Raw genomic sequence first — 27119 nt, 5'->3', positions numbered from 1 at the left:
TTTCAGTTTCAAAGTAATAGTGACATCTAAAATACATGATGACGGTTTTATGTGCTGATGGTGTGAGCGAATGTCAGTCTAACAAATCTAGGCCAATCATTTCCACTACAAATTAAATTATTCTGTAAGAAAATATTTTAGAAAAATAAGAACGACTTAAAAAAAAACAGACCTATTCATGCGTAAAAGCACTATTTATGCACATTTACTCCCTACAATAACCACATAGTGTAAATATAAACACGCCATTAGAATAGTCTTATCATTTTACGCGCTTTTATTGTGTAATTCAAAAAATCCGGGTGTTTACAAAGTATCTGCCTTGACAGGCGTCAGCGCGTCTCACTGGACCGGTGGAGCAAAGGAGCGCAGCATTACGCAGAGCATGAAGCCGAAACCACATCTCATGAGAGCTGCTAAAGTTTTGGTCAGAACAGTTTATTGTTATTATTATTTTTAGGAAGGTTCGTCTGAGCAGCTTTTGACTTTGAAACAGTTTTGGTGCTAAATGACAAGAAGACAGAGACACAGGAGCATCCAGTGATACGCGGACCACGATGGAGAGCAAGGGACTACTCCGCTGTAAGATCGTGGTGGTCGGGGACACACAGTGTGGCAAGACGGCACTGCTTCACGTTTTTGCCAAAGACTCTTACCCAGAGGTAGGACAGTTTTTAATCAATGTTAGCCAAATCAAGCCATATTTCGAAATGCTGAGAGTGTGAGACAAATTAACATGACTCAGAATGTAATTGTCACTTCTGCTGAAACTTAAACCTGTTCCTTTACTCACCAGACTGTGTATTTATAGCTTTTTGTATCAAATGTCTCACAAATACAAACAAAGTTTCTGTTAATGTTCTTGGGGGTAATTTGATGTTCATAGGTTTTGTGCGCAAAATCCAGATGTGCCACAAAACGCGCAAATATTGCGCGTTATTTACGTCTCGCATATGTCATGGGAGGTTACAAGGGTGTACATTTCTAAGATCACTGGAGCATTTCAGGTTATATTTGTCCCTCAACAACCATCAGTAACTTTTATGACAGAAGAATAAACACATTAAGGAGCCCATTGACCCAACTACAGCAGGACACAGCTGAACAGACGCACAACTACGTGGCTATATGTTTGTTATAAGTGGCTGGAATAACATATTTGTCTTCTTAGTAAAAAAGAAAAAAACAAAACAAAAAAACAAGTGTATACCGCATCATGCTAGTTCAACAAAATTGTGTACAAGAATGGCTGGTTTACTGTAAAACCAGAGGAACCAACGGAGTTTGAATTTCTTGAACAGTTCAAAAATGCTTAGCTTGGCCTAAATATTAAAATTTGGGAAAGGGTCAAAGCTGTGAAATGGCTTCATCTACTTTCCCATCACACCTTTCTCTCCCCCGTGATTAACCCTCTGCGCTGATTAGGACCTTTAAGACTGCTCCAAATGACATTTTTCATCTTTCTTTCAGAATTATGTGCCCACTGTGTTTGAAAACTACACAGCCAGTTTTGAGATTGACAAGCAGAGGATCGAGCTCAACATGTGGGACACTTCAGGTAAGAGAAGGAACATTTGGTGTTTGTTTGATGTGGTTAGGATTATCATGCCAGAGGTTGAGAGGTTATAACGCATTCAAATGAGCTGGCTCCCACACTCAACACAATCATGTCCAGGCGTTGAGCCAACAACATTAGCAAGTAGCAAGAGTGTGAATGATCTGCTTGGACAATGTGTGTGTTTTCAATTCATTTAAATATGTTACATTCACACTGTGTCCAAGTATTTTTCAACTTATGCTCTTTTAGATATGTTTTTGAAATTTTCTGGAGGTGAAACATGCATGTCCTTTAATTTTGATTGTGAAGCAGATTTTTGTTGCTTTTATATAGTCTAAAGGTTGTTTGTGTTGATAAGTGTCAGTCTGGAAGAGCTGTGCATATAATCCAGTTTTAATTCTGATTACCATTATGGCTCCAATCAATCACAAAAAGGATGTAAGTGAAAGAAAATGGCCACTTTTTCTCCCTCTCAAAGGCACTTGCCCAATCAGTGGCTTTTAAATCAAATTATCACTGATCATAAGTCTATACATTCTCTTTAGGTTAAAGCTGGAGTATCTGATTTTCAATTAAAGATGTATTTAAATCTGTCTAACTTGTCCCTAGCTCTCACAAACCCTTTGGCACATCATTAGTATTCACATGCAAGAAATGTTTGGCCACTAGCACAGATTTAGAACAGCTTTTTCAGACAGAAAAGTGAAACGGTGGTCCACCCTTGGACAGCCCTCATCTTAAAACATCATGACTCACACGGCTCATGGCTGAGTTTGCAATAAATAAAATGTTTTCTAGTTAGATGAAGACAGTGTCTTTTGATCACAAAGTTCTGCTTTTACAATACACTTTCTGGGGCAGGGAAACAAGTTTTTGACTGTACTTAAATACTATTTGAAAATAATCATGATTTAATTATCAGTAAAATAATAGTGATTTATTTAATAACTGAGCAGCCAGTTAAGAAGTTCATTCATTTATCTGGAGCCCATAGTACTCTTTGCAAGTCTGATACTATACACCAGTAGACATATTAAATTATGTTCTCTAAAGTGAAAGCCACATCAGCAATTTATTTGGAAGAATCCCAACGGCAGTGGGCAAACATGTCCAGCCAGATCCTTTTAATTTTTGCACAGTTGAGAGTCAACAGGGAGTACAAACATAGACATGCTGGATAAGTACACAAAAATGTTGACCTTCTACAGTTGATAGAAGATCCTACTTGACAAAAGCAATACATCTCCTTCAAAAGTTGCTGTAAAGTACATTGTCATTGTTCTTTGTGTCCTTTCTTAATAGCAGCACTTTATTCATTTAGTGCAATCTGATTTAGTGAAGATTAAAATTAACGTGTTATTGCCAGTGGTGTAAGAAGTACTTAATTTTGTTAAGTAAAAATACAGATACCGGAGCAAAAAAATACTTAAGTAAAAGTATCACATGAAAAAAACTGACTTAACTAGAAGTATTAAAGTACCTGTTTAAAAATGTGCTTAAAGAGTAAAGGTAAAAGTATTTTGCACAGATTTTGAGATCTATACTCAGTAGACAAGTACAGCACTTTACTACTTTTACTTTTTCACGTTCCACCAATATTTATTACTAGATATGAATCCATTCTCCACACACCTTGAATATACAGCTTATAGTGGTGCTTCCTGTACCCAATAATTGAATCACCCGGGAGTGACATTTCTCTTTCTTTAGTTCTCACACTTCAACGTGAAAGAACTTTCCCATTTTTCTAAGCCTATGGGCATTTTTCACCTTTTATTTCCTGTTACATAACCACCTAAAAGCCTATTTCAAACAAGTATGCCTTTATTGCACGCCCTATAGTGATGTGCAGACAGGACCAGCTAGACTAGCCCGAGATTAGCTGCTTAAGCCTCGGAGGGAGCTTTTGGTGCGGGTCTGGGCGAGGCCTCAAACAACACCCATTCAAATTGTTGGGTGCATGCTTTTCTCACAGTGGGTAACGATTACATCAGGGCAAAATCCAAACAGTAATTTCTGCCCACTGCATGATAGGGCCTGATTCGTTATGTAGAAAGTATCATTTACTTAATTCTTACGAAGGAGACAGTGGAGGCTCATTCTGGGCAGAGCAGGTGGGGATGTGTCATTGGGAATTTCATCGAAGCCATGGCCAGTTTTGTGAATGAAAATGTTGCAATACTTTTGTAATTACTGAAGGATTAAGTGATGTGGCATGTGAATTAGATGCTCGGTTGAATCACAAAACATTCCAAGAAAGGAATTTCATTTGAATTTTTGGGTAGTAGGTTATTACAAGATTTGATGTGGGTGGATAAAAGGGCTTGGTCGTTAATGTTGGTCACTTATATATAAATCATTTTTAAGTAGGGCTGTTCATTTATGGCAATCACAATTATTTGACGCAGAATTGAAATCATGATTATTTTTTAAATGATTGTACTGTCAAAATGAACCTGTAGAGAAAGTATGGACCTGTATATTTTACCAGTGAAGTTTTGTGAAGCATGTTTAAAAGCCTGTGAAGGTTAGAAAAGTGGCTTTGCTCCAGGTTTTGAGTGGCAGGACAAAAGGTACTTCACTGTATTTTTGACTACAGTGATTTTGGCCATAAGAGACAATCACAGTTATAAATACAGTACATGGAATTTGAAACTCATAACTCAACAACTCTGAAAACACAAAAAATAGGTACTTTTTTACAAACTATATATTAGTACTGCAATAAAATTCATTTTGCATAAAGATGACCATAACAGTACAATCATTCTTTTTGTTTGTGCTGGTTAGACATTTTTCAGCTTGATGTAGCATTCTCCTTTCGATTCCCTTTATTTGAATGAAATAAAAAAAAACAAAAAAAACACACACACACACACAAAATGAACCCAAAGTTTTGTAAAATGTAATTGCTTTTGAAAACTTCATGCCTGATTATCCATGTTGTGACCTGATCTTGCTTTATTTGCTGTGAGCTGGAAACAAGAGTCGTGCCTGGGAGCATCCCTGGAGCTATTCCTGTCCTCTCCTGGGACAGGTGCACATGAGCCTACCCACAATCCCCTCTGTTTCTTCTTCTTCATCATCTTCTTCTTCTCTCTCCTTGAGTTAATAACCAGAGCTGTGGATTACCGTCACTGTTGCATGTAGTGGCAATTCACCCTGAAGTTGTATGTTCTTAATGTCAGTACGTTTTCTACTTTTACATAATCTGGGTTTGGTTTGGAGTGGAGGCGAGTGCAGGCATGCGTGAGGGAGACCATTTGTTGTTAGCGTGTCGATGATGTACCCTAGCATGTGAGCGCCTACGTGACAGCAGGTGAACTCGGGCAGTGGAATCAAGCTGTGGCTGACTGTAGCACAAGTGTTGAGAAAAATATATAATGCTTTTTCACTGGAAATATAGATGTCAGCCATTTTATCTTGACAGTATGGAATTTAAACTTGATGAAATGTCCATCAAGGTATTACATTTCAAACACTAAAGATTCAAACATGGGATAAGATCTTGTGCAATAAGATCTCGCAAGATAAGACTGTCAAGATTGTGCACATGGAAAACATGACTGTAGAAACCAATGGGTAATATTTCTATGACAGTTTGAGAGCTCTAACTGTAACTATTTATATTTGGACCAATGCAGCATTTATTTTCCAGTTTTCTGTGTGTGAGTGTGTTTACATTTGGCTCGGACAAAAAACAAGAACAAAAACAAGGGTTAAAACACAGGTAAGTTATGTTTTAAGAAGCCACTTAGGTAAAATATTATAAATTCCCAAGTTTGATTTGATTGTTCACATACATTTTGTGCAGTCTTTCCAAAGCTAAACACAGAAGTTGAAATGTATATAAAAAGCTTACAAAAACCAACTTGATACAAAGTGATAGTGTTGTTATGGTCCAGTTAAAGAGACAGTTGGGGGCGTTGTGCCAGGGCAGGTCTTGGAGCTGCCCATTCGTTGTAGAGAAACAGCAGATTTAATTAACAGGACGCTGGCTGTGTGACCAACCACTTGCCCCCTGTCTATTCCAGTCTCCATCTCACTGGGCCACCCATCGCCCTCTAACCGCCTGTCTCTGCGCTTCTCGTCCTTACATGCCCATGAACTAGCTCCCCGCATGTTATCTTACACAATGATTTTGAAATAATGTCAGTTTTTGTCCTTCTCATTAACCTATTTGCTTTTATATGGTGAACTACTACAACCATAGGATTTTCATTATTCACAGTTAGCATTATAGTTGGTCCATACAGGTGAAATGTAATTATGTAGAGGTCTTTATTATTACTAGAAGTTTGTCAAATATACAACCTACTACTACAGTATAAATGTGGCATATGAGTAATGTTTGGCATAGAATCGCTGCAGCAGACACATCTCTTTCAGTCAGCCCCACGGCAGCTATGGTTACAACTTATTATCACCAGTTGGCAATATAGTATCTTTAGGTGTCCAGTACATAATTTTTGCTTCGTTAATGTTCTGTAATGCAACTTTTCCAGCTGTCATTATATGGTGTTTTTGGTGGTAAATTTGCAGCTGGGCATTTTAAGCCAGATGACCTTACGGATCCAGACCTCCTTGGGCTTGGGACCAACAACTGTTAGAAAATGTGCAAGATCTACCAGTATAATATTGTCAATACAATAAAATCTCACTCACAAACTCAATACCAATTTTGATAACAGAATAATAATAAAACTTTAGTAAACAATAGGCTTTGAGAACCCTACACAGATATTCACATTCTGATCACATTTGACTTCATTAATATTCTATGTGAACAGCTTGGACAAGTGCGGACATGTTCAAACGTGAGTCACTTCCTGTTTGGGGCAGGTATTGTTGACATCGAAGGGATGGCTGCCACTCTTTGTCCCGTTTCAGCTGACACAGACGCTTTGGCAGTGACTGGAAAAGGCAGTTTGTAAACTATGTGCACGTCACCACAGAAATACGCTGTGTCGTTATTGCTGCAAAGTTGATTTATAGCTCCTATGTCAACAATGAACGAAATATAATGACATTTAAAATTCCATTTGGTCTGACACAAAAGAGGTGGATGCTTTTATTGATGTTATGTTTTTTTCTGTTGAGGATTATAGGAACAAAGCGCCATTTAAGTTCAAACATAAATCTCTTTCAGTTTAAAACAACTGATAAAGTAACTTTTTTGGGGACCCTGGCAATTGTATTATAAAATGTCTTTTTTTATCAAGGCTTAGCTGTCAGGATTTTCTGAGGATGTTGTCTTATTCTGCCAAAAAAAATATAAGACTGGAATGCATTCAATGTTAACAGAAACACTAATACCTTAGGTTCAATATCAACATAAATTGCCTTCACTAAAGTCCATGGACTGTGCAAGATTAAAAGGCAATGATATAGTAGAGGCTTTTATGTCAGATGCCCTTCCTTGCCTAATCCACTTCAAGGGCAAGGAGTTCAAATGAGAAAGTGAAACTTTTTAGTGTATTCCCACCTATTACTTTATACACTCTTAATCTATAACTATGACCTGTATACTATAATCTATAATATGTCATATTTTTTTGCACATCTCAAATGGAATTATTTTGGGTTCAAAGTTATATTGTGAGCTAGATCTGCAGATACAGACAAGTTGGATTCAGCACTGGTTCAACATTTCACCCTCAAATAAAACAAAAAGACATTTCAATTGTGCAGGTCATAAAGCTACAAATGTGTGACCTCTCATTGTACCCTTTTCCACCATACCCTTTCTCTTATATGCACCGATAACCTCATCACTGGTTCATATCATTTTGCCGGAGGTCAGGAGCCCCGCTGGATTGGGTCAGAGCCCTCTCAGCACTCCTCCTCGTGATTAGCTTAGCCTAGCGTTTTCCAACCACCATCTCTATCTGTCTTAATGTTCCCCACCTCTCACTTCTCTCTCAATCTATTTCCCATTCCCAGCAGTAATCCCATAATGCCCAGTGCATCCGAAATCTAGCCCCTGAAAGCACATATGGCGTCCTTTAATCCAAACGTACACAACTGTGACAGTAACAAGAGTCAATTTGCCTGTTGACTGATCTGTGTCCAGCAAATGGAGTCAAATGTAAAAAAAAAAGTCAAATGTCATAGCTAAATGTTTTTCCATGCAGCGTAGACCCATGACACTTAGATTAGATTGGACTGATACAGTAAATTCTACCAAAGATTTGTGTGAAACCTTTGATGTGCATCTTCTGTTTCATGTGCATCTTCTGAGAGATAGAATATATTTCAACAAATTTGATGATTAGAGGAGTCAAATCCTGTATATTGCTGAGAAAAGGATATTAACCACAGTGTTTGTTGTGAACGAGGATGCCATTTTATTGTGAATCATGTTAATAACAATTCTAAAAGGATTTTTCTTTCCTTTTCTGCTCCATCATCACCTTAATTAATTGATAATGTCAGTAAGTATTTCACATTTTTCCAGTTTGTAAGTGCCACCTTTGTGCAGTTTTAGAAAGACCGTGCTGTCTGTGGCTGCTTACAACTTGACGTCATAGTACTCCCTTCAAAACAATATTTAAAATGCTGTTTGTTATCGATGACTCTGAGTTTAAGAGTTTTCTACACACTAAAGATAAAAAAGCATTATCTTTGCCTGCAGCTAGGTACTGGCTTGGCTAACATCACAAAAACAAAAGTGAGAAACAGCAGGACCGACCTGTGGAGTCACACCTCAAACTGGAGGAATGTACCAGACAGGAACAGGCCTCAAGGCTCATCCTAATAACTTTTAAAACATATCTGCCAACAGGTTTTAAAACGATAACACATTAGCTGAAAGATTTGTGAGAATATGAATAATTTATTTTTTATTTCTTTCAATGGACCAGGTGTTCTGTGGGTTTTTATTAAAGTTTCATTGACTGAGAGATTTATGTCACAGTTATTAGATTTTTCACTTTTTAACCTGATTTACTGATCTGTTGTGAATCTACAAACAGCACAGTGGTTTTGTAATAATAATCCTATGCTGAAATCTATGGTCGTTCCGGATCCAAAATTTGAGAAGCACTGCCATTTTGGAGTCAAATGTTGAAAGAAACAGAGGATTAAGTTTAACAGTGAATAATTTCATTGGCAGAGGGATAACAAGTGTGTAATCCCTTCCATTCATACAGGCTGTACTTTGTATTATAATACCACTATTATAACACTGTGAGTCATATAAAAAGGTTAAGCATTATGTGGCGAACTATAAAACATATCATTTCTAAGGCAAAATTAGAGCACAAAAGCACAAGGGTAAATGAGACCAAATCCTGTTAAATTAGAATATCTGCATTCATTTTTGCCATTTATTATTGTAAAATTGTAAGCATATGTGGAGATTTGTATAGTATATTTATGTAATGTGCAAAATTGGTGTTATATACAAGATCAGTTCAGTCAGTATTCAGCTTTCCCCTAAATACTGTCAATTTAAGTAAATAAGCTACTGAGTATTGAGTTAAGTATTTTATTTTCATCATGATCAGTGAGTCATTTCAATGCCTTGAGATACTTCCTTGAACACATAAATCGAGACACTTCTTTAGCCATGTCCTGACAAGTTCCAAAAAAAAAATCTCTATGAACAGATAATAACATCCGCTCCAAATCAGCACTTTCCATTACTCAAAAACACATTATTCATTCATGAGCACTTTTATGACCTGCAGCACTTTGGGTCTTTCAAAGCACTGTCCAGATGTGTAAAAAAATCTTCTGGCTACTGTGTCTATAAGATCATATGGTTACATTTTGGATCAAAGGAGGAATAAGTAGGGTTTTGGAGCTGTTGCAGGTTACTATGAGTCGGGCAGCACCTGTTTGGGACAGCTTATAAATAGCATGTTGTGGTATAAGTAATGATATGGTGTGGCGTGTGCAATGGAGAGTAGGTGATGAACTAAGTCTGGTAATAGATCATATACAGGTGCAAAGGAGCAAATACTGTGGAAATGTGAAATTGTTTTATAAGTGCATTTCAGCAGATTCTTTTATTTAAACTTTTTGAATAGTCATTATGCAAGATGGCATTATCTATTTATACAGACTTGGGACCAGTCACAAACATTCTGTGACTTGTGACTCTTGTTTGTTGGCTTATTAAAGGTGCACTATGTAACCTTTTGTGTGTGTCCATGGAGATCTTATTATTTTGCCCGGCAGTGTTCCACAGCATGGCATCCTTTTTGCATTCGTCCAAATTACAGGTGTTTTTATTGCCATGTAAACATACGTTCTTACTATGCTGTACTGTGGAACATTCCAGGCAAAGCAATAACATCTCCATGACGAAGAACAGGTGGTGTACCTTTCAATAATAAAGTGTTGCACTGTAGTTTTCTTTGGTCTCAACCCAAAATTAGAGAGTTTCATCAGGTAGGGCATCTGTTGGAAAAATGGAAATCAGATGGTAATTTGTAGATGTCCTTTGAGACCACTATTCTCTATTCTCACTGTCTGTTATTAGCGTCTATAGAAAATCAATTGTGTATAAGTGTGTCCAGTCACAAGGGACTGTCTCTGGCCCTCAGCTGCTGAAAACTCACTCCCAGAAATAACACTTAAACATTTTAAGTAGGACATCTGAGTGAGATTATTAGACTTTCATCACAATAAGAATGACACAGTAGTCGAATTTAACCTTATGCTGGACACATAATATAGAACATTGTGTTAGTAGACCTAAGTAGTTATATATATATAGTACATAGTAACGCAAAACCTCTAAGGGGACTGCATCCTCTATCCTTACTACTATCACTTTTACAAATAATATCATGAAAAAAGAAACATTAAGTTAAGTAAGTTCTTATTTTATTGCATTTACCAAGACTGTGTTTCCTAACTTGAGACACTACCAAAGTGCTTAGTAAAAGTTGCTTACCTTATCACAGTACGTTATATTAAAGTTGCACTATGTGACTGTCCGGGGTGTGGGATAAGCTTAATGCCCTACTGTGGAACATTCCAGGCATAGCAGTAAAACCTCAATGGAGCAGGTAACCAAAAATAGTGCACCTTTAAAGTTACTCCCACGTACTATTCCATCGAGGGCACTTTTACTTATGTTCCTTCCTACTTTCTTTTCAGCATTTGTTTGTGTTGTTGTGCGATGCAATGTTTCCTGTGGTTAAAGTGATGTGGCCCATGCTGAAGTTGATGGCACATAAACTCTCTGCGGGAGCGCTCAGTGTGGAGGAGAGAGGGGCCCATATGTCTGTGTGTCATTAATCTGGAGCACTGCTGATTCCTCTCAAAACGCCGCTCTCCTCTGAGTCTCAAATATGCACCACAACAGGCAAAAAAACACTCGGGTTGTCTTGTACTTTATCTACTTTCTAGGAACGTTTTCATATTTCTACTAGTGTGTTAGTGTCTCTAATTCGAGGTTTCCTAAACACTGAGCTGAGAGTAGGGAGAGGATTTTTAAAAAAAAAGAAAAAAAGATGAAATTATTTGAAATTATTGTATTTATCGATTACATAGTTTATTGGTTAATTATTTTGAGAACCCCTTATTTCTGACCTTTTAAATCGTATGTGTCTTTCAGGAGATCTTGAGCTTGTGTAGTAAAAAAACGTATATCAATAATAAGTGGTGAGGCAATAGTCACAGGAGTACAGCTGGGTTTCACATGAAAAGATTCTATAGGAATTCTGTTGTAACATAGAGAGTTCTGGGGTTTAATCATTAATAGAAATGATCTGGTTCAATATTTGTGATTTTTTAAAAATCTTTTTCTGATGTTGTGAGGATTAGCTTGTAATGTTGTCTCCTGCCAAGTCAATCTTTAATAAATCCAATCGAATCTTTACCTTTTGGATATGAGAAAACCAGAAAGTCAGTGTGGAAACCTGGCTCTTGCCCCCCATCTGGGAGTTATGTCATCATCACAGTCTACAATCTGAACCACCAATCAAAAGATGCCTCTACCTTTTCTTCTATAGGAGGAGTAGCAATATTTCATGGCTTATTCTCCTTATTCTACAGCTGGTAATGTTGGAACCACATGTTTTTCTGTAGCTCTTTTGAATATGGGCAAGCGAGCTGCAGTCTATACAGAGGAGAGCGAGTGGAGGAAATCAGTCTCTCTTGTCACAGCGCTGATCAGAGTATTGTGTTCAGTGGCACCGGCTCAGTCTCTGCTGCAGGATATTGTGTGTCATTCACAAATCTGCATAACAACGAGCTGCTCCTGCCTCACGTCACTGAGAACATGGACAATCACGGACAAGTGCAGTATAAAAAAAGAGTAGATAGTAGACATTTTCTGTTTAGTGCAGTTCTGTATTTATTGCTCCTGACAGGTTGCCCTAGCTGGTGGCATTAAAGGATAGGTCAGATGTAGAGAACACATTTCCCTACAAGGACAATAAAGTGTACCTCAAAAGGGCCATGTTACGCAATTTTCTGATCTATGATATAATGTTGTTTCCTCATACCTGGTGTTGTGTTTGGTTTCACACATGTTTAACACACAAACCCTGCATATTTAGGCTGTTCTGTCCTCAAACTGAAAACACTCTGTTCCACCTTGTCGCGTCATGTGGTAATACAGGAAGTGCTCCACTGTGTGTTGAAACTCAATGCACCTTCACTAGAATCATTTAGATGATTTTAGCCCTGGAATTGTCCATCTCTACTGAACTAAAGGTAAAAGGTGGGCGTTAACTTGAAAACTGTTGCTTCATGACATCACAAAGTTGAAAAGAGCATTTTCATCTAGACTAACAATAAAGGATAACTCAAACATGTAAAGATTACTCAAACAGGTGTGAATGAAACAAAACACAACTCCAGGTATGTTTTTGGTGAGGTAAGAACATTTTAACGAGTCCAGTTGGCAGATTTAAATATTGCTTTTACTATGGATCAGACCTGGATGACTGAGGGATTAGTATAGTAGAGGATATAGTATAGATTTATCAAAAATGCTTACTAGCCTATACTCTCTATTCATAATTAAAACAAATACATTGGAATTAGCATCATAACAAAAGACATGTTAATAGTGTTTTGTATTTTTGTTGGTGATTAGTATTGATAGTAGTAGAGTGTTATTAATAGTGTTAGTGACAGCCTCCCTCTGCCTGTCAGATCTTCACATTCTTTAACGCAGTTTACGACTAGACTGAAAAAATCGTTTATCGTTTCTTTCCTATGTATTGTGTTATCTGTGTATTTGTGAAGCATTTTGGGCAGCTAAAGTTGTTTTTAAATGTGGTATATAAATAAAACTGAAATGAATTCATAGTTGCAGCACTAATAGCTACAGTAGCAGTAAAAGTATTGTGTTAATACTGGAAGGAAAGATATGTTATACTTCAATGATCCCTTGTGAAGGAAATTCATTGTCTGCATTTGACCCATATTCAACCGGTGCCACTGGGTCAGGAACAGTGAGCTACTGCTGTACAGCGCTCAACCCATCTCCAGTTCTTGAGCTAGGCTTGGTCAGGACTACCTTAGCTGAAGGATATGGTGCAAATTTTGGGTAGTAGCCACAACAATACCAGGAAAAGTAACAACTGAATACATAGTAGTTATGCATCACTTCACTTAAAGAAACATGAATACAGCACTACTCATCATACAATGTTTATTCATACTTGAACAGTCAAACTAGGTCATTTGTTATTTGTTATTCTGGGGCCTATATCCTCCCTGTAGGTGACGTTTGCACATGCTGGGCCCCTGCGTCAGTGGACGGAGTCTGAATGACAGCGTGATCCTCCTCTGAAACACTTGTTCAGCTCACAGTCAGACAGAGCCACGTCCCTCTCAGCATGACCCTCTCCTCCACACTCTGCAGGACCCAAGGCTTATGTGGAGGTGATAAACTGAAAAGTACTGCTATCTGCATCAGTGGCATGAAAAGAACTGCTTATAGAAAATACAGCAGTAGCAAGAAAGTTATAGAGATACTGGCAGTACTTGACAAAAGTCTGATATAAATCATGTATGAAAAGCAGCATTACTAATATGGGTTGTAGTTGCCACAATATATATAACTTCTTTACATTATTAATACAGATTTTGAAAAAAAAAAAAAATGCATTTTTTTTTTTAAGAATAAGGGACATAATAAAGTCTCTTCTACCATCTTCATTATGCAGTTTTTAACACAATAATAGTTTTATTAATTTAACCATGTGTTCATATTAGTTTCTTAAATAGTTTCAATAATTGGTTATAAAACTTTTCTTTCAGTTCTAATTTCATTCAGTACGTGGGTATATACTTTTGAAATGAGTTATAAACAGTAATAAAAGTACAAGCTTATTGTATATATAGACCATATTTTAAATTAGAGGTTACTTTTTGTATATGTGGTATAACATGAACCGCATCTACCACAGCAGCAGAACAATAAGTTTCCTAATTGTCTCCGTCTTCCTCTTCACAAATTGATAACATCTCCACTTGTCTGCTACCTGAGACACAATTCATTGTGTAGTTGACATAATATTAGACCAAGACTAAACTGTCATATTTGTATTAATTTCCTTGAAGGTTGGTCTATATACAAATCCATGGATACAAGGACAGAGGCTTATTAGGCCTTATCAGTCACTTTACAGCTTTGAGTCAGGCCTCTCCAAAAATACACTGTGGCTCTATTATAATGAGTTTTACAAGCAAGAAAGGCTCTTATCTATGGACTGTGCATTTGAATTACAATTATATAAACTAATGAAGTGTACAGTAGATAATAGATGGTTTCATAATTAAGAGACGTGCTTAAGGGGCTCATTTAAACAGCTCTTATCAAGATACTTCTTAATAAGACTATATCAACCCTTCGGACAGACGGACTGAATTGATAAAAGGTGCAGAAGTAATGCATGATGGGAGATTCTACGGCCAGACAATGGCAGTATCCATGGGGCAGATGTGGTCACTGGATGGAGTAATGGGAATGAAATGACTGCAATGGAAATCGTATTTATTGATTCAAGTCTCACGATAGTACCAGTGAAGTCTCCAGTGAATATGGAATTAGTAATACAATAGTACAAATATGCAAACTGAGGATCCACTGAATATATTTTGATAAATCACAGCCATTATGGTTTAATAATGTCGATAAAGACCTTGGAATTGATGCTAATGTCACACTTCAAACAGTTTTCATTTAGTCTAATGTTAGGGGAATGTAATCAGTGACCCAGCACCTTATCAGGTTTTTCCATAGCTCTTTTGTTTATTTTTGTTTTATATTGTTTTTGCTGATGTTTATAGAGATGCCATTTGACACATCACCCCAGTAATCTAAAGTTTTTGTCGTTTAATCCCGAGCTGTATTAGGACATCAGTGAACCGCACTAGTGTAACTCGTGTAGGATGGTATATGGACTCTATAGGCTGGTAGATATATTGAAGTCAAAGAGTTCATGTATTCTTTGGAGACACTTGGATCAATGCCAAGAAGCCCGCTGAAGTTATCTCTGAGAAATCCTCAACTGTTAGATGGATGATAGCAAATTTAATGTTTAATGTTTTAACGTTTTATCCTGAAAAACCTGGTGTAGTGTTTTGTTTCATTCTTGTTTCTATAACCCAGTCTCCCTCTCTAGAGCTGCACATCCATTTATTTCAGATGGTTGTAATCCAAGAAGCTCCTCTGAGTTTTTAAAGTCCATACAGTTTATTTGAAAATAAGGAGAACATTCATTATAATAAGATTTTATGTCAAATCCATAATATATAATTCTCCATAATGTTTTTCTTATTAAATATTCACTGCAAAATGTCAACCAATAATTACTTTTTACTCAGAAACAATTGGATCAATGTTTTCCAAATGCCACTGCTTATGTCATTACAAATAGCCTAATAAATACTGTACTTTATCAAATTGTTGAGGTTTCCGACAGAGACAGATGACCTATAGTCAGCAACAACAATTTTCCCATGTGGGGATCATACTACAGGTCCCCAGGAGGGTCAAAAAAGCCCTCAGATCAATACACATTAGGCTGTGCTCCAGTGGATTAGCCGACACAGTGGAAGTAGCATTGTGGACATTTAGAAAAGGTTGAGTGAGCACGGCTGATTCCCAAGGACTTATTAATGATTATGTCTAGGATAATGTGGTGAAATTTCTACACTGACATGACAGGCTGGAGGCTGTGCTTTGACATGTATTGATTTTGAAAATACAGGGAAAAACTATAAGGATTGACTTTAGATTAACGTTTCAGGATTACTCGAGTGTTAAAATCGATGATACAAGAAATATGTCAAAGTTTCTTTGTGAACAAAAAAGGAGGGAGATGTATAGATGTAAGCCTTTCTTTGTTGAACCTTTTTGATGGGATTTTGTGTTGAGCGATGGACAATTAATCAGAGAAAATTGGTGCCATTTTGTACATTCCTTTAGGGAGCATTGTTGAAAATGTTATTAGCTATAGAGCTAAAAATCACTAACATTTCTTTTCAAATATTGTATTCATTTTGCTATGAAATTGACTACATAACCCTATATGGCCAGCGGAATAAGTCACTTTCTTTACTTTCTCATTCTGAGATATTTTCTTGACATGTACTTGTCTGTGTAAGTAAACAAAGAGCGACTTTGCAAAATGCCCTTATTGTCTACACAGAACAGCAAGATGGATTCTCGCGATATTTGTGAGTTCACAAACTCATGAGAATCCATCTTGGCGTGCCCCTGCTGTAAGGTTAATCGGGCAGACCAATCACACAGCAGCATTGAGGTTTGTGTTAAAGGCGGAGCACCCAAGCAAACCAGAGCAAACATGGCGACGCTGACAGACGTACTTCAGACTATTTTAGCTTCAATGCAGACTACTTTCTTTGGTAAAACATGGAGAACGTGAGCACATTTGTGGACAGGAAAGATGTCTGCTGCTTTTCTCTCAACTGGATGCAACAAAAATTTGATTTTTTGACTTGTTCTGTTGTGACTCTTTGACCAATCAGAGTCAAATAATCATCATGACATTCGGTGTTTTCCGATTTCTTTCAGTGAGAGCCAGCCCAGACTGATAGTGCTACACATATCAGTCTGGTGTGAGCCAGGTTACTTGATGTCTATAAGCAGCATAAAATAAGTCTTTTTTTATGAAATGAATCATGAACTGTGAACTGTGGAAACTATATTTTCTGCAATTTAAAGCCACAGTATGCAACTTTTAATCAAAAAATTAAAAGTAAAATAACAACAAACTTACTCTATGAGTTTGCATCTCCACAAACATGACATGATAATTTTCCACAGTATAGCATAAAACCTCTATCTCCATGGAGAATGTTCCGAAATATGGTTTTAAGTTTCCATCATGCAGGTGTTGTGCCACCTTCAGAATCTTATATACTGTCTTAATCTTATTTAGTTGTGAGATTCCATTAGTTTTTGATGATACTTTTTTCACAAACACAGACAAATATTATAGTTGTTGCATGTTGCATATAGTTGCTGTATAATTCCATTCCCTCCTTTTCCAAACACAAGCTACAGGCCAGAGTGAGCTATTTCAAACTAAATCATCGCGCTAATATATGCAACCTCTGCCATTTTAACTCCATTACTTCATTCATTTGTAGCCTCGCATCACTTTTCATACCACACAGCCTGTACCATAGTGAATATATAGGCCTCACTACTGGTCCATCATGATGAGTAATGGCCGTAGTGTGTGCACCTGCAGCCAGAGCACATGTTACAGATGTGTGTGTCACTGGGCTAAAATAACTATGGCCATATTAACTATCATTTGTGTTACACGCTGTCACAGTCCAGCCCTAAAGCCAAATGGTCAAAAATGTCAACGCAAATGCCAACACTATTTTGTATCCCCAACCAGCAGCTGCGTTTGGGGTTTGCTCTTAAAATTCAGACATCAAGCAAACTATTTTTATAGGTTAACCGAAAAACCAATTTTGAGGAATTGTTCAAAGAATCTACCATCGAATACACAAACTGGCAGTGAAATATTTGTACATGTAAAAAGCTTTCACCAATTATAACACATGCTTTTGTTTTCAGTGTAGAATATTGGTTAAGGTACCTGTTAAATTGGTATAACAATGCAAGATATAAAGGGACCCAATCAATAGATATTATTCCAATTATAAGTTTATGAGTTGCTGTTGCATTAAAATCTATGGCTTATTGTTACTAAATAAAAAGCGCCGAACTACAAGATTGTTATTTTTCTGTAAAGTACACCATGTATAGTCAATTTTTCACAAAAAATGTCTCAGACTGTTACACAGCGCTGTACATGTAGTATCCAGTCTTAACCTCAAACTCACTAGGGTAGAGAACTTGCAATATAAAATAGTATTAGGCAAAAGGATGAGACGTTGTACAAGATTTCATTTGCAGAGTTGCATTGTAAGCACTTTCTCTGGTCTATGTAGGCTACGGCTATATGCAGAGTAATGTGTTTTGGTTAGCCCCTATCTAAAGAAGCGGCGAGAGTGTAGCTGTGAAATAACGAGTGATGGATTTCTCTATGAATGGACCTTATTGCTTGTACAGGTGACGGCAAGAGATGAGCGTTATGAGCAGTTTGAATAAAAAGATGTTAGATGTGGACTTATGGTGACTGATTCTTGACCATTAATGATAATATTTAAAATCTGAAATAGTAAACGGATGTAAAATCTAATGCATTTACATTACATTTACATGGCAAGAATAAAAATCACTTGAATGATTAGATAACCAGTTGTGGAAGGTAACGAAGTTCAAGTAGTAAAGTGTTGTACTTAAGTAGAATTTTTAGGTATCTGTATTTTGCTAAAGTACATTTTACAGTGGATACTTTTTAGTTTTACTTCACTGCATTTGAGAGTAGGTATCTGCACTTTCTACTAAACTACATTTTTTAACTGGACTGAAAAGTTAAAAGCACTTTTCACATAATTTGAAGGGATATGTTTACCATGTTCGTGGTAACATCCTGACTAAAGCTTTTGAGTTTAAGTTTCAAACAAAAATAAATACACTAAAGTCATAAGAAAAATTAAGAAATTGATTTCGTATTGCAACTATTGACCAAAACCTGTATCATTTTAAATCAATAACACTGCATTTACATTTTAATAAACTGACAACAGTTTATCTAAATTTGTGTGAAATACTATTTTACTTAAATACTTTTACTTAAGTGGATTTTTTCATGTGATACTTTTACCTCAGAGTACTTCATCCACCACTGTAAATAACCCAATAATAAGATCAGATTTTTGGCCTGTGAACAATGAAATTTGTTTACATGACATTTCAATAATCTGATAACACCAGAAATCAGATAACAATCAGATTTCAGTTATACATGTAAACATAACCAATAATATATGCCACAAAATGAATTTATCTCACTAGAATAAATAAATTCAACATAAAACAAGTATAAATAAACAAATCCATGTACTACAGACAGAGAAAAGTTGCTATCTACAACAATTTGCAAGGCTCACTTCAGGCTATAACTTTCTCATCTCATGGTCAGTCATTACAGAGCACTCAGGCAGTAATAACTATGATTTCATATAATTAAAATGAACTTCGCTCCTCGGCTGTGGACTAGGTGTGGGTGTGGAAGCTAAACCGATGAATGTGACAATGTAAAGGAATGTTAGATACAAAATGGCACCTGGGATTTGAGAATGGCATGTTTTTATTCTTCCGTGGGGTCCCGTGGATGAATGGGGCATTGTGACTCGGGACAGGGGACACATTCCTGACCAAAGAGCAACAGCACTCGCCTCTCATCTCTACATTGTCACCAACAGCATCAGCTTTTGTCACTATAGGAGTGCGGGCAACTAAACAATCGTGTGTTCAACCATAGAAAACAGGACCATATAGTGCCTATGGAGAGGATATAGTCTTGTGTACACTTGGATTTTTCCAGCATCATGGTAGAAAATGTCAGTAGCACCCAGGGTTGGCAGTTTTGTCAGACATAGAAGGTTCACCACTTTACCTGTTTAAGAGATACACTTAAAAAAAATAAAATAAATAAATACAATATACATTTAATATTTTATAGTAGTATAACTGCAAAGTATAACTGCAAAGCATTCTGCGATAGGTATATTATACATCTCCCACATGTTAGTGCCATATGAACCATCTCACACTCTGAGGACTTCAGGGACCGGCCTCCAGCTGGTGCCCAGAGTCAGGACTAAACATGGGGAGTCAGCGTTTCAGTTTTATGCAGCTAAAACCTGGAACAGTCTTCCTAAAGATGTGAGACAGGCCTTTACTTTGACAATGTTTAAATCCAAGCTCAAAACTGTTCTGTTTAGCTGTGCATATGAGTGAAAGGTTTTTATTGTATACTCTTCTCTTTTAATGTTAATTTTATGATGATTATTTATGATTATTGATGTTTTGATTCGTTGTATTGTGATTTTAATGTCTTTATTTTGTAAAAGTATCACATGTAAAAGTATTAAAGTGCCTGTTTAAAAATGCACTTTCAGAGTGAAAACTACTATTTTAAGTATTGTTAATTTGTTAAAATGTTAAATATAGTCATACTGATTTTTAAAACAGTAGTGATATGAATCAGTTTCCAGAAAAGACAAGTGTTCACACAACTGATGTCATATTGTCATATTAAACAATGGTTGGATTACCTGATCAATGATAGTAATAGTAGTAGTAGTAGTAGTAGTAGTAGCAGAAGCTATTAGTGGTATCTCCTAATGTAATCCATTATTTAGAGGGAAATGCATATCTAGAATCAAAAACTAAAAAGCTCACATGTGGCCAATCTGGAAACACTGCGGGTAACAGACGGCAGATAAATGTCCGATCTTTATCTTCTAACTGGCTGATCTTATGTTGAATTTGCTTTGGGGAGTGTGTGGTGTGATCACAACAGAGATGCAGATGTATTACTCTGTGTGATGCCCTGCCTCATCAGCACCCTGGATAGCTCTAGTCAAATCCGCTCTACTCCCTTCTGTGCCATTATCTGTCTCCGACTCTTATAGGTTTCCCTGTTGTTTATGGAAAATACATTTCAGCAATTATTTCCACATGAACACACACACAAATTGCATTAAGCGTATTGCCTTTATAGTGTTTTGTCTGCGTGGTGCAAATCTATACAGGGCCTAAGGGAAAATTTGAATTAAATTCTTTGCGTAATGTAATAAGCACTTGTGTTCGTGTTTGTATGTAATTTTTGTCATTTGTAAAACCAATGAGATAAACGTGACACTCAAAATTTTTGCTTAAGGGAGAATATTTAATTGGCGAGCTATGACAAAACGAACTAATAAATAAGTATATTAAAACCAGTAATTTTGTAAGCAGTGCTCTTACCAAGGCATCCCAAAAACAATAATCACTTATGCTATGTCATATTTTTTCCCAATAAAATGTTTATGTTTATTGAACCAAGACATTTTAACATCAAAAATTTCCTTTGGATCCAGCTGAAATAATTCAATGGAAAGGACACAATATATTTATGTAAAGTCAACATTTCCATTTTTGAGTTCACCAGTAACAGAAAGTACTAATTCTGGTTCATTGTCTCGTTGGTCCTGATTGAATACTGATAATTTTAGCCTACAAATTAAGGTACACAATGTTAAAAATGAAAAAAAACCAAAACAAAAAAAACCAAAAAAAAAAACCCAAATAGAAAACTACACACTTACAGTCTTTCTCTCCTCCGTGCAGGTTCAGCCTACTACGATAACGTGAGACCACTGGCTTACCCCGACTCTGACGCGGTCCTCATCTGCTTCGACATCAGCCGTCCAGAGACTATGGACAGCGTGCTCAAAAAGGTCAGTAACACATTACCAAAAGCGAGAACGTAACCTTTTAATATCTAGACTGTTTTATTCCTGTGTGGATTTTGGACTTGTTAACACAGTCGGCCTTTCACTTCCTATAGGTCATATTATTCAGCTATTGTATGATGTATTTCACAACTTTTAGTCCTAAGTTTTAAAAGTCTACCTGATAAATTGCTTGGACAATAGGCAAAATAGCTCAAGATGGGATTTTTAAAAATGTTTTAATTATTATTTTAGGCTTGACTTTGCTCACTGGCAACCATGGTCTTTCTGAAAAGTTGAGAGCCAATTTGAGTTTTAAATTGAAAAATAAATAAAAAAAATTACGTTCTTAGGTTTCATTCAAATTGCTGCACTCGGGTAGTTGGCTAGTGTTAATGTCAAGCCCTGATAATAGTAGTAGTAGTAGTGATAGTTATAGTAAAAGTAATAAGAGAAACAGTAGATGCAGCAGCAGCAAGTAAAACTAACACTTTCACACTCAAGCACCACAGCACAATGACTCAACTGGAACTAAGACCAGGCCGAACCCAAGACTAGAACATGATCAAACATATTCTAGATTAGACTCAGACTAGGCTCAAATTTGGACCAAACCAGTGTGAACGCAGCCTTAGACTCAGATTTTCTCATAGGTTTTCTTAAGACGACGGGCATTCATCTCAGCACCGCTTACATTCCTTCAGTCACCACTCACCACTGCATTATCCACAGACAAAACCCACTTGTCCATTATGTGGTCATTCTCACAGCTCCAGGGGTCCACTCCAGAGGCCACCTTGACCCCTGCCCTGCTACATACCCTTATCATTAGCAGTGAATATGTATTGATCCACAATGGCATGCCCAGGATGCCACAGTGACATGTTGAGGGTCACTCTCTATTCAGTGTATTGATATCTTTATTTTCTCAAGCTTCCCTCTGTTTGAAATTGGCCAGTGGTATGTTTATTTGTATGGTATGGTTAAAGATGTACGTTCTTTTACCTCAATTTACATTTTCTGGCATTTTATCATCTGTCTTTTCTTTAAAACGCTGTAAACTAAGTCTTAACACTATCAGGATTCATCTAAATGAGATTTGAACACTAATTAACATAGTTTTACCAATAGATTTTTTGGATTATTTGAACATATCCTTAATGGACTACTATTTTAAGAGTCAGATTCACAATACAAATCGACAATACAAACTCATGCCCACAAAATTATCAATATCATTATTTTTTTTCTCTATCTCTCTCTCATTTCTCTTGCTAAAACTAGTTCTATATGACTACAGAACACCTCCTTCCTTTCTCTCTCCTTTGTTCTTCTCCTTTGTTGTTTGGTTCAATCTCTCTTCAAATGCTCTTTCCAATCCCCAGCTCCTAACGCGGTCTATGTCTCTCTCATCTGGCATTATCTGACCAATATCATTCTTCTTTCTAAACCCTTTGGAAATAAACTATCAAGTGTTTTCTGAATGGAAGATTGAAGAGGCCAGTACTACAACCTTCAAAGCACAGACCTCCAGTGCCCTCATGTTTCAGGATAGCTTTGTTAAAATGCCTTACTGCACCATATCATTTTGGAGCTATTGAGAAAAAGTGATATAGGTTTTCTCAGGGCCAATTAAAGACAAATCTTTGCAAATAACATTTTCTGAGGTCCCTTTTGAAACTTTCACAAAAGGACAAGTACTGAAATATTAATGTTACAGCAAAATGTTAATTGTGGACAAAGTATTTTCTTAGATACTAAATGAAGTTCAAATAGTGTGTGTGTGTGTGTGTGTGTGTGTGTGTGTGTGTGTGTGTGTGTAAATTTTAGCAAACCAACAATGCTCCAGTGTTTGTCAAATAAAGCCTATTGAAAAACAGAACTGCATTGGCGACAATAGCAGTAACAGCCAGACGTCTTTGTATTTAAATAAATGGAGATGTTTGTTTTGACAAAAGAAACGAAAGAGTCTAATAATAAGATGGTGCTGCTTGGGGATGTCACCAATACAGCAGTGACTAAAAGCCGTACCATGCAGAATCACACAGCCTACAACAATTCTAGTTATTTACTTAACTGTAATTTGGAATCTCAAAGCAAACAGTGATTATTAGATCGAAATGCACAACAACCAGCCATTCAACACACTTCATTATTCTGCTTACTGTAATTATTTAAAATGTGCTTGTCCATTTTCCGACAGTGGCAAGGCGAGACCCAGGAGTTCTGCCCCAATGCCAAAATTGTGCTGGTGGGCTGTAAACTGGACATGCGGACGGACTTGAGCGTTATGAGGGAGTTAGCCAAGCACCGGCTCATCCCCGTCACCCACGAGCAGGTGAGACCACCACCCTCCCCCACCTACCATCACGCAATCAGAGGTTAAGTTAGCTTGTCCTTTCATGCACTGTGTTAAACCTGGCTTGAAATGACTCTCTTTTTATGCATCCATACATTAGCATATGAAAACGACTCCGCAAGGGCTGCTTAATTTACTATACATAATTACATCCTGAACATGGTTGACATACACTGTACCTTCATTGTAATTCTCTGCAACACTTATTTCTATTTACCTTTAGCCTAACAGTGCAAATTATACTGTATTATGGCTAAAGTGGCAGCTATTGTTAGCACTAAGCAAACACATGACAGTTCAAATATGGAGACATGAGTAGCACAGAGAGAGGAAAAGACAAACAGCGGGAGGCCAGATAACACAACTGTTGTGTGTCTTGGAGCGCTAAACAAGGGATGCATGCATTTTAATACGGCATATCCATGTTAATTCAAATTTTCTATTTCATCTTGGCAGCCTATTGTCAACAAATGATTAGTTCTGTATAACCAGGGCGAAGACTAAGCAATTGTCTTGATTGGCCTGTCTGTAATAAGAAGCCAATTGTTCTGTTATGAATGTTTGTAAGTTAGACCATTCTGAGTTGAAAATACTGATTATATAAAAAAGACATAATGTTAAAATAAGTCAATCAAAATATAACTGTGGCATGATGAAAATTATATTAGATGGAATGAAATTACAAGAAAATGTTGAGGTAAGTGGGTGAAGAAGACCAAAGAGGATACTTATAGAAGAAATTAAGTTACAGATGATGATACAGATGATTTGCTGCATCCTTTGAAAATATATAATATATATAATTTGTGTTTGTTATAAACCACCCACCTTCCAATCTATAAAAAGTATTACCACACTATTGCCATTTAAGGGTATACTTAATAGTACCATTAACACAAGGGTCATAAAGGGCGACACACAACATTACAGACACATCCAACAGTGCAAAACAATATAATCCACTCTACTGCAGTGGAAAATACTGGTTATATAGGCTTTAAAGTAGTTATTCTTAGTTAGGCAATCTGAAGTCGCTTGTAATGAATGTTATTTAAAAGGCCACAAAGCGAGAGTATTACATTACAGCTACTTGAGTGACTGAGGAGATCCGGAGGGGAGTGAGGTCACCGGAGTGTAGCTGATGGACCACTGCTGCTCCCTATGGCTCTGGCCAGTCATCTGTGGATGCTAAAATAGCCATTAGAGACTGGGGTAGTGGCATTACTTCAGATACAATGTAGATTTCAATTAACACTGTGTAATACGACTGCTTTATGTGGGGTCTAATGATCAATATGAGGCTACTGTGTCATTAGCTAGTCACAGCCACTGTTGATAAGCCTCATTTAATGTTGAAAACTTTGCAAAATCTTGATCATTTGAGATAACACCCCTGCCTTCCTTGCGTGAAGGTTGTTTTGGCCCTGATCTCTAAGGGGTGTCTGGGTTAGGGTTGTTTAAAAAAAAAAAAAACAACAAAGCCTAGATACTAATTTATACTGAAACTAGTATATAAACTAGAACCATAGTCACTGTCTTTTCACAACTCTCCACATGAACACAAAAGAGGTAACATGAATGTAACCAATTCTTTGTGCCAGTTTCAACCCTGAATAAGTAAAGTTACGTTATTCATTTGTAAAGCCTACTACTACTTACTAATCACATATTCCTTACAATCTAGGTTGGTGACAGCAAAAGCAAGATGCAAAAAAGAAAAAGTAGAGCACTGCACAAACTGGTCCTAACATGTGAAATAAAAACTGTGTTCTTTCAAATAACACACTGAACACAAAACTAATGAAGAGGTTTATTAAAAGATGCTAAAAGCGGCCTGTCCATAAACGACCTTTTCACACCTCAACAATAGTTAACAGAGTGTAGTAGCTCTTACCACCTCTCCACATGAATCATCAGCTTCCGGACCAAACAAACAAGTCTAATTTTGTCCTTGTTTATGTTTTTCTAAGGGCACTAGCCTGGCGCGGCAGATTGGAGCTGTGGCCTACGCAGAGTGCACGTCTAAGTACTCGGAGAACAGCGTACGGGATGTGTTCCATGTCACCACTTTAGCGTCTGTGCACCGGATTCACCGCACCCCTATCAAACGCACAGGTTCCCGCAAAGGGGGGGTCAAACGGGTGTCCCAGCAACCCACCCGGACTGAGATAGTACACGAGCACCCCCCGCCTATGAGGAAGGACCGGGCCAAGAGCTGCGTGATCATGTAGGAAGCATGGCAAACCAGAGCAAGATATGCACAAAATATGGACTTGGATTCTTGTCAGCGGTTTGCACTGTATAAAGAACAATGCAATGGGAATGAATGCTTTTCAGTGGACTACTATGGAGGGAGTGTTTGTCCATACAGCGATTTGTTTAATTACTCAGTGGCTTTATTAATGGAGGATGAATATGGTTGTAGTAGAACACTGTTAAATGCTTTACTTGAAGAATATATTGAAACAAAACTGGTGGTGGTGGTGGTGGTTCTCAACTGGCCCACACAGATTAGCCGTAACATTATGACCACAGACAGGTAAATGTCACAGTTTATCCTCATCATGCCACAACTTGGTTACTGACAATTATAGTCAATTAGGAGTACAAGTACAGGTTTAAAAGTCTACTCAAAAAAGTAAATTTACCCCCCCCCCCCCCCCCCCCCCCCAAAAAAAAAAAAAAAAAAAAAAAAAAAATTAAGTAACTAAGTATTTGTAATTAGTTACTTTCCACCCCTGCCAGGGACCTTTTTGCTGTGAGGCAGAAGTGCAATTATTTAGTCTTAAAATTCTCTGAAGTTTGAAGCTACAACCCCCACTACACATGACCCATTAGGACCTAAAACCCCAGTTGAGATCCACTACTCACGATGGAGATTAAATATATTATATGTTGAGATTACTGGGGCTGCTGACCTCTCATGTTGTATTTCATTTTGAAAAGATAAACTATCTGTTCAAAGCACAAACAGATGCACGGGAAAGACTCAAAATTATTTGACATTACAATAAAATAAAAACTGTACAGATCATAACTACATGGGCAGAGATGGCACTATTTTCTTAAGTCACAAGTGCTTTTGATATTGCAGACCTGGACAGCTAACCTGCCACATACAAGTGTTGTGAAAATATTCATATGACCTATACTGCAGAGGACTAAGAGTGTTACTTAATGTACATGTGCAAATTAAATAAAACAAATAACTGCTGTGTAATAACAGCCATGACTTTACCTGTTATCTTTGACCCTAAGACAGATCCCAACTTCATCATGATTCTGGATAAAATGGAAAGGTAGCATGGCAAAAGGTCATCAGACATAAAATAAAAAGTTAAATAAAAAGCCTGTATTACCTCACAGTGTAAATGAGAATGGATAGTATGATGGGAT

At 37.1% G+C, this 27119-nt stretch overlaps 1 protein-coding gene across 1 annotated transcript; it reads left to right on the top strand.

Annotated features, from left to right (window-relative positions):
* The first annotated feature begins 362 nt into the window (after nt 1-362).
* Nucleotides 363-26371, top strand: LOC117387258 (rho-related GTP-binding protein RhoN-like). The gene is made up of 6 exons (XM_055229534.1): nt 363-427; nt 497-662; nt 1471-1558; nt 21261-21370; nt 23568-23702; nt 25694-26371. Exons 2-6 carry the CDS (start codon nt 558-560, stop codon nt 25952-25954), a joined length of 699 nt encoding a protein of 232 aa, XP_055085509.1. The 5' UTR covers nt 363-427; nt 497-557; the 3' UTR covers nt 25955-26371.
* The last annotated feature ends 748 nt before the right edge of the window (nt 26372-27119 follow it).

The sequence above is a fragment of the Periophthalmus magnuspinnatus genome, chromosome 19 (assembly GCF_009829125.3).
Source record: "Periophthalmus magnuspinnatus isolate fPerMag1 chromosome 19, fPerMag1.2.pri, whole genome shotgun sequence".
Taxonomy (NCBI): Eukaryota; Metazoa; Chordata; class Actinopteri; order Gobiiformes; family Gobiidae; genus Periophthalmus; species Periophthalmus magnuspinnatus.
The sequence above is the reverse complement of the archived record's forward strand: the minus strand, read 5'-3'. Positions and strand labels throughout refer to the sequence as shown.

Coding starts and splice junctions, on each gene's coding strand:
- LOC117387258 (XM_055229534.1), top strand. CDS start 558: ATGGAGAGCAAGGGACTACTCCGCTGTAAGATCGTGGTGGTCGGGGAC. Junction 1,559..21,260: donor CAACATGTGGGACACTTCAG/GTAAGAGAAGGA, acceptor TCCTCCGTGCAG/GTTCAGCCTACTACGATAAC. Junction 21,371..23,567: donor TGGACAGCGTGCTCAAAAAG/GTCAGTAACACA, acceptor ATTTTCCGACAG/TGGCAAGGCGAGACCCAGGA.